The sequence below is a fragment of the Acipenser ruthenus genome, chromosome 1, assembly GCF_902713425.1.
Source record: "Acipenser ruthenus chromosome 1, fAciRut3.2 maternal haplotype, whole genome shotgun sequence".
NCBI lineage: Eukaryota > Metazoa > Chordata > Actinopteri > Acipenseriformes > Acipenseridae > Acipenser > Acipenser ruthenus.
The window spans coordinates 52,607,556-52,620,149 of NC_081189.1; the positions used below are offsets into that span (position 1 = coordinate 52,607,556).

Here is a 12,594-nt window from a genome sequence, read left to right on the forward strand (position 1 = left end):
TGACCAAACTTGACCGCCCGTCACGTTACCACATATGGTGGCACCTACTGACCAGAAGAAGTACTGAAAAAAAAATGTTAAGGGCCTTGATACAGGCCACTGCTGCAGAACAAGAGTCCAACCGCCGAGAGCGAGAGGCCAACCGCCGAGAGCGAGAGGCCAACCGCCGAGAGCGAGAGGCCAACCGCCGAGAGCGAGAGGCCAACCGCAGACAGCGAGAGACCAACCACCGAGAGCGAGAGGCCAACCGCCTAGAGCGAGAGGCCAACCGCCGAGAGCGAGAGGCCAACCGCCGAGAGCGAGAGGCCAACCGCCGAGAGCGAGAGGCCAACCGCCTATAGCGAGAGGCCAACCGCCTATAGCGAGAGGCCAACCGCCTAGAGCGAGAGGCCAACTGCCGAGAGCGAGAGGCCAACCGCAGACAGTGAGAGGCCAACCGCCGAGAGCAAGAGGCCAACCGCAGACAGTGAGAGGCCAACCGCTGAGAGCGAGAGGCCAACCACCGAGAGCGAGAGGCCAACCGCCAAGAGCGAGAGGCCAACTGCCGAGAGCGAGAGGCCAACCACCGAGAGCGAGAGGCCAACCACCGAGAGCGAGAGGCCAACCACCAAGAGCGAGAGGCCAACCAACGAGAGGCCAACTGCCGAGAGCGAGAGGCCAACTGCAGACAGCGAGAGTTGCTGCTGCCGGAGCCAGAGCTGCTGTCCTGATTGCCAAAGAGGGAGGAGTCGCTGTCTCTAGAGCCAGAGGGAGAAGCACCGCTGTCTCCAGAGCCAGGGGGACAAGTGCCGTCATCTCCAAAGCCAAAGGGGGAGGAGCCGCTACCGTGTCTAGTGCTAGAAGGGGAGGAGCCGCTGCCATCTCCAGAGCCAAAGGGGGAGGAGCCGCTGCCATCTCCTGACCAAAAGGGGGAGGAGCTGTCTCCAGTTCCAGAATCAGAGGAGGAGGTGAAGAGACCACCTCCACCACAGCATCGACCACCACCTTGCTGCACCGATCCAGCTCCGGTAGGTCAGGTCCCTTGGCCCGTGCTCCTAGACACCGTGCAGTTGCATCTGGACCTTGTGTCACATTGCCTGATTCCCAGGTCGCTGAATCTTCAGGCACAGTTTCCCACTTTGCTCCCCCTGATGCCCCAGACATCGCTGTGCTGTCACCAGACGTCACAAGTGTTCCCCCTGTCTCCTGCTTCATTTCCCCTGGTAAACCAGATGTTGCTGCGCTCTCGACGGTGTCACATCTCTGCCTGCAGCTACAGCCACCTGGTTCCCTGCCTGTGCTCCAGTCATCCCTGCCATCTCGTTTGGGTCCCCCGTCACCGGTCCCTGTTGGCCTGCACATGCATGTGTGTGTTATTTTTTTTCAAATTAGCATAAAAACCTCTGTCAGACTTCAGACAATCAACCAAACAGCAGTTAGTACGATCTCTAGTTCAAGATATATATTTTTATTTTATTTAACAATGGTTTTAAATGCCATGCAATTCGGCGACCACAATGTGTTCAAGAAGTACAGAGAATTATCTGACAGCATACTAAATCGCCCAAAATGTTTATAAACAAACAAAACATTCACTGTAGTGAAATATCTGTGTGACAAACTTCAGGCATGACAAACCAATCAAAATGTATTTCACTAAAGCCCCTAACCAATAGAGTTGAGTTTTTGGACACGGTGCAGTATTTCAGTATCTGTGTATACTTGAGATTACCATAGACCATGGCATCAAAGCTCAATACTTTACTAGAGAGCTTTCTAGATCATTTTGTAAGACCCACAACGCTTACTGATCCAAAGGAAATATAATGATTTTTTTTATAGATGTTGATGAAATGAATGCCAGGAGAAGAATATCTCCTGGATTACGAACCGATAGTGAAGATTCTGAAGTAGATGAGTTTGGGAACATTCCAGTTTTGCTTGTTTAGTTTTCAATATATGTTAGTTATGTGAAATAAGCTCTGGTTATAAATATACTAATGTGTGTATATAGATAGCAAATTATTCATTGTTTAGTGTAGACCAGTGTGTTACACTAATGCATCAGTTAACTTTAATGTCGTTAGTGTTACCCTTTTTTTATATATATATATTATTAATTCCTTTTTAATTTTGGCCCAATGTAGCATATTACCTATATATATATATATATATATATATATATATATATATATATATATATATATATTAGTTATTATAATGTAGTATTTAGTGTTTATTTATTTATTTTATTTATTTATGTGTTGTTGTTTAAATATTTTATGGACAAACTTTTTAAGCATTTTTCTGAAAAAAAGTTTTGAAATCTGAATTTGTGTTTTTATGTTTGCTGTTGCTCAGTCATTATTCATATTCAAGCATATGTACTGTATGTACACAAGTATACTGATGATATTACCCCTGGCCACACACCCTATAAAAGAAACAATTAAATGTTTGTTTGAGGACAGCACATGGACAGAGAGAAAGGGCTGAGAGCAGCAGGGTGTGCTTGCTGCCCTGCACCAAGATAGCTATGCTTGGGTTCTGTTTTGTTTTATAGTGCTGGATTTGTTTTGTTTAAAACTTTAATTTGTTCCTGTGTTTTGTTTATTTTGTAATTAATAAAAGTGTGCCATGGTGCTAAACTTTTCCAGGTTTGTTAGCTGTTTCTGCCACCTTGACCGCTCGTCACGTTACCACAATACAGTATATAATATATATAATTATTATTTGTTTATTTAGCAGACACCTTATCCAAGGTGTGTGAACTATGCATCAGCTGCAGAGTCACTTACAAGAACATCTCACCCGAAAGACAGAGCACGAGGAGGTGAAGTGACTTGTTCAGGGTCACACAATGAGTCAGTGGCTGAGCCGGTATTTGAACCAATGACCTCCTGGTTACAAGCCCTTTTCTGGACCACATATATATATATATATGTGGAGCGTGTTCTATGCAGCATAATGGTTATACTTTATGGTGACAGCAAACAGATATTTTGAAATATTTTTTAGTCGTTTTTGTCTGCTACATACAGAGCCGTACCAAGGGGGGTATGAGCAGTGCGACCGCACAGGGTGCTGACCTGAGGGCGGCGCAGATTGGCTGACGAATAAAGTAAAACAAATTTGTGCAATAATGATTCAAAACAAAAATAACATGACGAAAGAAATGAAAGCGCTTTATTATTCGTCAGCCAATCGGAGCCCCCTTCAAGTCAGCAGCCGACCTGAAGGTAGTGTCGGCGGATGAATAATAAGGCCAAATAAAAAAATATGTGTGGTTCGAGTTGACCCTAAATATTTTTTGCTGATAACGGGCTACACTTTTCTCTATCAATCTGAATAACTGACCAGTGTGCGCAGCCACGTTTTCGCTCATGCGATTTTCTGGAAGCCACGTAGCAAACAAGATCTTCAGTTCATATAATGCATGTTTTCCTTGTACTGTGTCTGCATGTGCTCTCTAGCTAAACAGTAGCCTACTGAAATTGACAAGCAGCATCAGGAACTGAATTTGACGTGGCAACTGGTTTTTAAAGGGTTTTTAAAGGGCGATTTGCATTTTAATTTTTTTTATAGAATGTTATCATGTGTTGAGTCAATGGTTTCATGTGGGTACATCCGGCATTAACATTTTTGAAAATCCATTATTGCATCAAATATAGCCTTGCAGCCAAATAATATTTCTCAAGAACAGGCAAGGACAGCCCTCCTAGTTTAGAGAGTGAGGGTCCTTTTCTTTATTCTGGGCTGGGAACCTTCCAGAGAAAATCTACCCAACAGAGAGATTGGCAGCATTTTCCAGTTCAGCATCTTCTACTATTAATTGTAATTATTATACTGATTATTGATAACCTAAAACTTAGTTCCAGTCTTCACAAAATATAATTCTTTACATGCAAATGTTCAAGCAGGTAGGTCATTTATTTGCAAGTTCACTAACAATCCAACATAGTTTCAGAAAGCTGAAATTGAACACTTGTCCAATCTAGCCATTATATCCATTGAATCTGGATTGAATTGAATTCTCTGAACTATGACCATGTCATCAATGACTTTGCATCACTGAATGCAAGAAAAGTACATTTGTAGGCTCTAAGTTTCATTTCTATTGGTGCATTCCATTGGACATTTACAAAGATTTTGAACCCTTTATTTATTTATTTTTTTATTCACTGACTGCGTTCTGGGGGTGGCAGGGGAACGCTGGATTTATATGTTGCACAGGGCGCCATCAATGATCGGTACGGCTCTGGCTACATATTTTATATACAGACTTAAAACCTGTTTTGCACAGATACAGTTGTTATTTTTTAAGCAATACATTTTACTGTCCTGGATGACAAAAGCATTTAAAAAAGATAATGAAAACAAACTACTTATTTTATCACAAAGTCTTTTTAGAGTGTGCACCTCTGTGCAACTTATTTTTAATGTTTTTAAGTTTTCCGTTTGAAGCATCTCATAAAACATACGTTTCTGTTTTGTGTTTATTACCAACAGGCCTGGTGGTCAGAGAGGCGAGCATTGAGATTACCCGTCAGCAGGTGGAGGAATTGTTTGGCCCAGAGGACTACTGGTGCCAGTGTGTGGCCTGGAGCTCAGCAGGCACAACCAAGAGCCGCAAGGCACATGTACGCATTGCATGTGAGTATGTGGAACATGGCTGCAGTGAAGGCTTTTGCTCAACCATATTAGACAGATATAGTACACTTCACAGATTACTAAACGTTCTATATACTCTACTTTTCCTACAGTAAAGGCTTTACGAGGGGAGCTTGAGACACACTGCTATTTGTGAAAGAATGTGGTACTGCTTTCAAATTTGAGAACTCACAAACCCCCAAAAATGCTTGACTGTCTAGACTGTCTCAGTTGACGGAATACAATATTTTGGCAACATAATGTAACATGAAAAATGTAGGTAAGTATAAGGATAAGTAATTTCTTTTACTTTTCAAAAGCCACTTTCAAAGCAGACTTCTGCCATACTTAAAAAAAAAGAAGACCCTCAAAATACTGACCCAAAAACACAAAAGAGTACTTTAAGGATATCCACCAAAATTACTTATTTCCTCTTTTAAACCCTCATGTAACAATAATTTACAAATATGGGTCACAAATTGCTGCATAAGTAACAAATAACCACTTTTCATATGCTTCAATGCTGATTTTTTCTCAAATGTTTTCTAATCAAAAGATAACCGTATATTTTACCTCATTCAACAAAGATATATGGAAAGTAGGTCTTTCTTCTTTCAGCAATATATGCTCAAATGCATAGATGTAGACATGCAATAAGTTAAATTATATTCCTACTCCATTTATATTCATATTTCACATTAGTTAGACTGCTGGGTGCTTTTTGTGAACTTCTTTTAAATCATTGTCCACTTCTTCCTTTGTCTGAGTGAAAACACTCATTTTCTGCCTTTAACTCCTAGATGACTAGGTGTGCACTGAACTGTTACATTCTAGATAAACCTTTCAGGCAGTGGTGCCCCCATTTAACACATTTCACCAGCATAGTAAAAGGGGAATCAATTATTGCTCCCTTTTCATTTGCAGAATGTCTGCATCACTAAACCGCCATCACAAGTGCTATTAATTGGAACCTTTCTTGGCACATTGAGTTGCGTGGCGTGGATAGCACAGTTACTTATGTTGCACCTGCTGTTCTGTATATAAGTAGAGGCTTTTTCAGTCTTCACTAGTGTCAGTCTAACACATTTTCCTGTGTTTTTTATTGAGTGAATTTAGGGTTTCATGACACTTAACTGTCAAAGCACCTAAACTGTGCGTGTGTGTGTGTGGAGGTGGGGGCAAAGTCTCCCCGGGAAGGAGGGTAATTCAGGCTTCATGCGTGTTTAATCCTGGATCTCTTTTATAGCTGTTTTCACATAGCGTTGTGATCCCATACTACAGTCTCTGTCTTTGAGGTCTCTCAAAAGTACACACACAAAATCCTGACTAAATTTGCCTTGGAAATTCCAGGGCACTTAGGATTAGAGTGCCTGGTTTCGTTTCACCTCCAAATTCACACAGCTATGAATGATTTTCAGTCTGCCACTCTGGGTTATTTTATGGGTGACTTGACAGGGCAGTGTCTTTGCAATGCTGGTCAGATTACAAAACCATTACAGTGAGAGTGCTTTGGAGCACCAGGAAAAGCCCTCCAGCAGCCTGACTTCTGATGTCCTTTCAACCACCCAGTGACAGCAGTAACGTAACAGTTACAGCACTTTGTATAATAAGGTATAATCAGCTTCAAGGAAAGTGTAAAAAAGCATGTAGTGCTGCATAAATAGAAACTACTCAGTACCAGCAAATTGATTTGTTCTCAGCTTCTTTTGTACAGTTCATTTATCCATTATCAGTACCAGCTACACTAAAATTACATATTTGACCACCAGGATGCAGCAAACAATAACAACTTAAAGTGAAGTGATATTAGCCACAGTATTCTTTTTCTGGGAAAAATGACTAACACAGAGGTCCAATATTGAGGCAGGTACAACGCACCATGCAAATTACATTTCTGTATTTCAGTATGGCACAGTGTAAAAAATAAAAACATAACCTTAATAGTAAGCTGGTGCTTCCTAATATAAAAGCCACTAGATGTGATGCCCCATTTACATGATCCTTGTTGTTCATATTAACATTAGGCTTGGATCATATTGACTTAGCTTTACTCAGGAAGTAGGTTTGCCTTTTTTATACTATATCTTAATACTCAACATTTTCAACCGGGTGTCACATGGAACCACAGATACCTACTTAAGATAATCAGAATCACGTGTGCCCACTAAAATGTTCTCCTAAAGGAAACAGTTAAGACAAACCCCAAATAAATTACTGTTCTATTAGCAAGCTGGGTTTGTGAAAGCTTTACTACACATGGGTTGTTGGGATGCACACAGCATCAGATAATCCCAACTGGTTAAATGTTCGCAAACCTTAGAAAATAACATGAAAAAGTATATATATACAGTATATGTTACACTCAATCGGAAATTTCTGACATTGACCAAACAAAATAACCATTTCGCGATTTGAACATGACCAAATTTGAAAATGTCAGAAATGAAATGTTTTTTCGGTGTTTGAGTAAAGATGTTGCTCAAATTGCAAAGTGTAAAATACAGACTAAGAAAAGATCGAAGCAGAAGACAAAAACATCTGCATCGGTCATTGTATGAAGTGATTTAAACAAATTGCGAATTGGAAAATGACAAACAATCAAGAGGAATGGCACATATAAATAATACAAAACAGTGTGCACTGTAAATGTTTTTTTACATTAACATTTACTTCCCATCTCCGCATAACTGTGTGCCATTTAAAATGTTTACCTCAAGATAAAACTATAATAACTACTAGCAATGATAATCATTTTTATTAAAGCCAACATAAAAAAATATCCAAAGGGATTCGGTATAACTTTTTGTCGCTTTGCACACTGTAGAGTCTTGTGTTTTCTTTCTTCCTTTGTTTTGCAAGTATCCATTTCATCAAACACTGAAAACAAATTCAACCCACCACTATTGCTGTTACTAAAATATAGCCGTGCCTAATAAATAAAACAAAAAACGTTAAAGTATGAGTATTATGATCAATAATTATATTTACCGTTATTACACTGGTAAATATTAGAGACTAATATTTGGGATACTGGGACCTGTTAGAGACTAACTGTCTGATACCATATCCATTTAAATTGAGTTCTAAACCCTTTCTGTTGCTGAAAAACATTTAAAAAAATGGCTATTTACAAGTATAGCACAAGAGTGCATTTTCGTTCGTCTAAGACAAGCTGCTCCTTGGGAACCAAAAGAGCCAGACACTGTACTACAGATGCTCTGTAGTAATTTACACACTCCTAGCCCGTTCACACACCCAGTTGTACTTGCTCGTAACGGTGTAGCACAATACTGCATTTCAGTGCGTCTAAGAGATAGTACTGCATGAGGAGCAAAATAGCTGTACTCTTGTGCTTCTAGATTCATTTTCTGCATGTCCTACAGGTACTCTGTACAAATTTGCAAGTTGCTAAGTGGTTCCTCAAATGTGCACTACTAAGTGATATTTTAAAGAATAGGGTATATAGGGCTTTGTGTCGCCTCCGCTCTCGCAAAACTTTCGATGCAAAACTATGCTCCGATAAATACACTACAAAATGTGCAAGTTTCAGGTATAATGGACATTTTATGTATGTATTTTGCCATAGGAAATCGCGGTCAGGGGGGTGTCCTCCTGTCGTACCCCATAAGTCCACAAATCCTGGGCCAACAAACTCAGAAATACTCTGTTTAGATGCACAACAGTCTTAGCTAAAGAAAATGTATTCCTTTGGGTTCGTATGACCCCGGACTGCCATTTGGCGGCTGTGTGGTCCAGTGGTTAAAGAAAAGGGCTTGTAACCAGGAGGTCCCCGGTTCAAATCCCCCCTCAGCCACTGACTCATTGTGTGACCCTGAGCAAATCACTTAACCTCCTTGTGCTCCGTCTTTCGGGTGAGATGTAATTGTAAGTGATTCTGCAGCTGATGCATAGTTCACACACCCTAGTCTCTGTAAGTCGCCTTGGATAAAGGCGTCTGCTAAATAAATAAATAAACAAATAATAATAATTTGGCGGGCCTAAATATGACATGTTTACGTTCCACCAAATCCGCCATTTTTGAATGCGATTTCCCAAAGGAAATCGTGGTCGAGGGGTTCTCCTGTCGTACCCCATAAGTCCACAAATCCTGGGCCAACGAACTCGGTAGTACAGTCTTAGCCAAAGAAAATGGGTTCCTTCGAGTTCGTATGACTCACGGCTGCCATTTGCCGAGCCTTACCCTGATGATGTTTTTATAATGGGATTTGCCATAGGGAGGGGGTGGTCTCTTATCGTACCATATCTCCACGAGCCCTGGGCCAACGAACTCAGAAGTCTTCGCTAAAGAAAGAAATCAGCCACGTGTTCGTACGACACCACACCGCCAGATGGCGAACGTTAACCTGAAACATTTATGTTCATAAAATGTGACTATTTTTGAATGGGATTTGCCATAGGGAATCGCGGTCGAGGGGGGGCTGCTGTCGTACCCCATATTTCCACGACCCCTGGGGCAAGGAACTCGGGAGCACTCTCTTCATGTGCACATGACTCTCAGCTAAAGAAAATCACCGGCCATGGGTTCGTATGCCACCCCGCCGCCAGATGGCGGGCTTATAATGGGATTTCCCATAAACATTTTTCAGGGTTACGGGGGTCCCCGAGACTTGAAAATCGGTACGGGGGTCCACCTCGGGGCCCCTGTCGATCACCCTAAGTGACTTGCCAACCTGGAGCTCAAAAGCTATTGGAAATCCAACCTTGACATGCCATCATGCTGAAAATGTGAACATTTATTTCACGATTCTAGGTGCCAAGACGGCTTGGCAAAGTGAATTTTTTCGTGACGACTCGAGTTTTTGGGTGAACCACCACGCCGTTTACTTTGAATGGTGGTTCTACGTGCTCGGGTTCGAGAGATATGCCTGAAAATGTGTTTCAACCCTGTCATAGACATGAATGAGGCTGAACACCCCTGAGTCTAGAACCATTTGAATGGTGGTTCTAGGTGCTTCTGTTCCAGAAATATGCACTAAAATGATGGTTTTAAGCATAAGGCGAATGTGATTTGTGCCACCTAAGGACAGGTGCTTCTGGATTCATTATCTGCATGTACTACAGGTGCTCTGTAGCAATTTTCAGCCTCCTAGCGCACGTGTTTGTTACTTAATTAAGTAATTTAGTGTACAGTTGGAAGACCAAGATTGGAGACCCCTGCTAGCAGATTCAGTGCTCCAGATCTCCATGGTGTGTGCGTGCATGCTTCGAATAGTGGTATGTGCGTGCATGGGTTGCATGGTGGGTGTATACATGTAGGGGTTGCATGGTGGGTGTATGCGTGCAGGGATTGCATGGTGGGTGTATGCGTGCAGGGGTTGCATGGTGGGTGTATGCGTGCAGGGGTTGCATGGTGGGTTTATGCGTGCAGGGGTTGCATGGTGGTGTGTGCGTGCAGGCATCGCATAGTGGGTGTATGCATGCAGGGGTTGCATGGTGGTGTGTGCATGCAGGGGTTGCGTGTGTATGTATGTGGAGGGGAATTGGAGTGCAGGTTTGGCGCAAAAGAGGGGGCGGGAGGAGAGGGCATATAAGTGGGTGCAGGGAAAAGATGGGAAGGGTAGGGTAAATGCAAAACTACTACAATCATTTATTTTCACTTTCGACTCCCAGTCCCCTTTCCCACACTTTATTATTTTATTTTGTGATTATTTAATTATTGTCAAAATAAACGGCCTTCATCTACTCACAGTTGTTCATTTCTGTCCCAAAAAGAACCCGAAATGCTACAATATATTGATGGACATTACATAAGCAAATGAGATGGCCTTTTTTGGAATACCATGTTCCTTCTCAGAAATGTGTTTTAATATTAGCCTTTAATAAAGGAAAACGACTGCCTTAATTAATTTTCATGTATCTATTTCATTGCAATGTAGTTTCTTCATTGTAATAAGAAATACGTTTTTTCAACATTTACATTTTATTTCTGTTTTTTCATAAAAAAATAATGTTTTCTGGGGAGAGTAAAAAATACATGAACTTTGATTCATGTACTAAGGGTTACTCTTAAATTAATTCACAATTAAACTGTACATGCATGACTTAGAAACTCGGCTGTCAGCTAAGTTCCAAAAACTGGGCTGAATTTGAAAATGCAAAGCGGCCGAGAATTTGGGACGTTATTTAAAAACCAGAGTGGCCCAGAAAATGGGACGTTATCAGAGTGGCCTGGAATTGATGGCTGCCAGGTCCAGTCGAGATAACAACAGGCTTGTATATTAAAAAAATAGAATATTGTAGGTTATATTCAAAATAAAAACATCTTTTGTAAAAGGCAGTCAAAATGACTGCTTTGGCAGTTGTAGGTGGGCGGGATTATAACTTCCTTATTTTCGCGATCCTACTTTTCAAACAGCATCAGGGTATTTAATATATGTATTTAGGAAAAGTTTTAAACGGACAACCACATAACTTTCAGACATGCAGAGTAATTTCAATTTAAATTTGAAAACCTAAAACTGTCAAGATGACTGCCATAGCGGTTCTAGTGTTAACCCATATTAAATTACTTTTAGAACAAAATGCCCTACAGTCATCTACAGTGTTTTGGACGTATGTGCAAATTCTTCCAAAATACATTCTTCCAAAATATACAAAATATATGTCTATTAATTACAGTGTCATTTGGTGGTTTAAGGAGGTCTGTAGTATTTTTTTGCATCCCACATTTCAATGGACTTTAATGCTAGAAGTGCTTTTAGGGTTTAAAGGACCAAATGAGAATCTCAGGTCTCACTGGGACTAAAACCCACAATCCAGAGATGCCTCAGCTAATCTCTGTAATATCCAGATGAAACTGTATGCTAACTTTCTTTTTTATGATGAGAATCAGATAAAACTGAGAATGAAGAGCCACACTAATCAATTCTTAATAGGGACTATTTAAAAGAAAAGTATAAATGCAAATCCTTTTATTACATGCATTGTTTCAAGGGAATTGAATTACATGTTTTTATTTCATATTTATACTATTAAAACTTACTGTTTTTGAAATTAAATGCCTGGTCTTTTCTCTTTCAATTTGTAAGCATTATTTTGTACAATAATTGTGTAATTTTCAAATGGCAGTGTGGCAGCACTGCAGGGTGAAAGCCCTGCCAGAGGATGGGTGTGTGTATGTGGGAAGTATTGGGTGGCAGGGAGGGAGTTAAAATCCTCCCTGCAAACACACTTGGTTGGTGTATATATAGAGAACCACAGGTGTATATATAGAGTAATCACAGGTGTTGGTATAGAATTGTGTTGGTGAAGGAATGGTGCGGGACAGCGGGCTTTGTTTGTTTTTGTGTTTGTTTGTAATTGTAAACAAATACGTGTAAGTGCTAAACTAAAGCTTCCTGGTCTCTGAGTCTTCTTGGCAGTGCGCACACCCTGTCACAAGCAGATCATTAGTTAATTGTTGATGTCAATATCTTGGCAGGTTGGTAGAGATAAAAACTTGTTCATATGCAATAGACATTTACATACTGTAAAAAAACAAACATGCAAAGCTAAATAGATATAAAGAAGATCCTAACTTCTATAATGACATATTATTTCTCCTGAAAAATGTTGACTAGGTAGTTATTTAATTAAAATTAAAATTAAAATGTCATGCTTATTAAGTTACAATTGTGACAGCAGCAGTTTGCATAATCATTTTGTGAAGTTATTAGCCTAAGAGAGACTGCCTTATTGCTTTCTAAAACCAGTCTTCCGTGATTATGAACTCAAAGGATAGGGGCTTGCAGCTTTTCCCCTGTAAAAGAGTTTTTTTTTACATTGATTTTGCTTTCTGGTCATTTTGGCCAGTAAGTCTCCCTCCCCTCCTAAATCCACTAAATACACTGACTATGACTAAACGTGTCCCAGAGGCTCAGGGAAGGCTGGGATTAAATTTTTTTGACAGTTCTTCTACAGTTTAGGATGCTTCTGGTTTACATCCAATTTCAGTTTGACAAGTGT

General features: G+C 40.6%; 1 protein-coding gene across 3 annotated transcripts in view; it reads left to right on the forward strand.

Annotated features, from left to right (window-relative positions):
• Window positions 1-12,594, forward strand: part of LOC117421281 (netrin receptor UNC5C) — a 294,417-nt gene that overhangs the window by 180,282 nt on the left and 101,541 nt on the right. For all 3 annotated transcript variants that reach the window (XM_059026125.1, XM_034035478.3, XM_034035479.3), the window contains one exon: window positions 4,489-4,632. In XM_059026125.1, coding sequence (XP_058882108.1) covers window positions 4,489-4,632 — 144 coding nt within the window. The remainder of the gene's footprint in view (window positions 1-4,488; window positions 4,633-12,594) is intronic.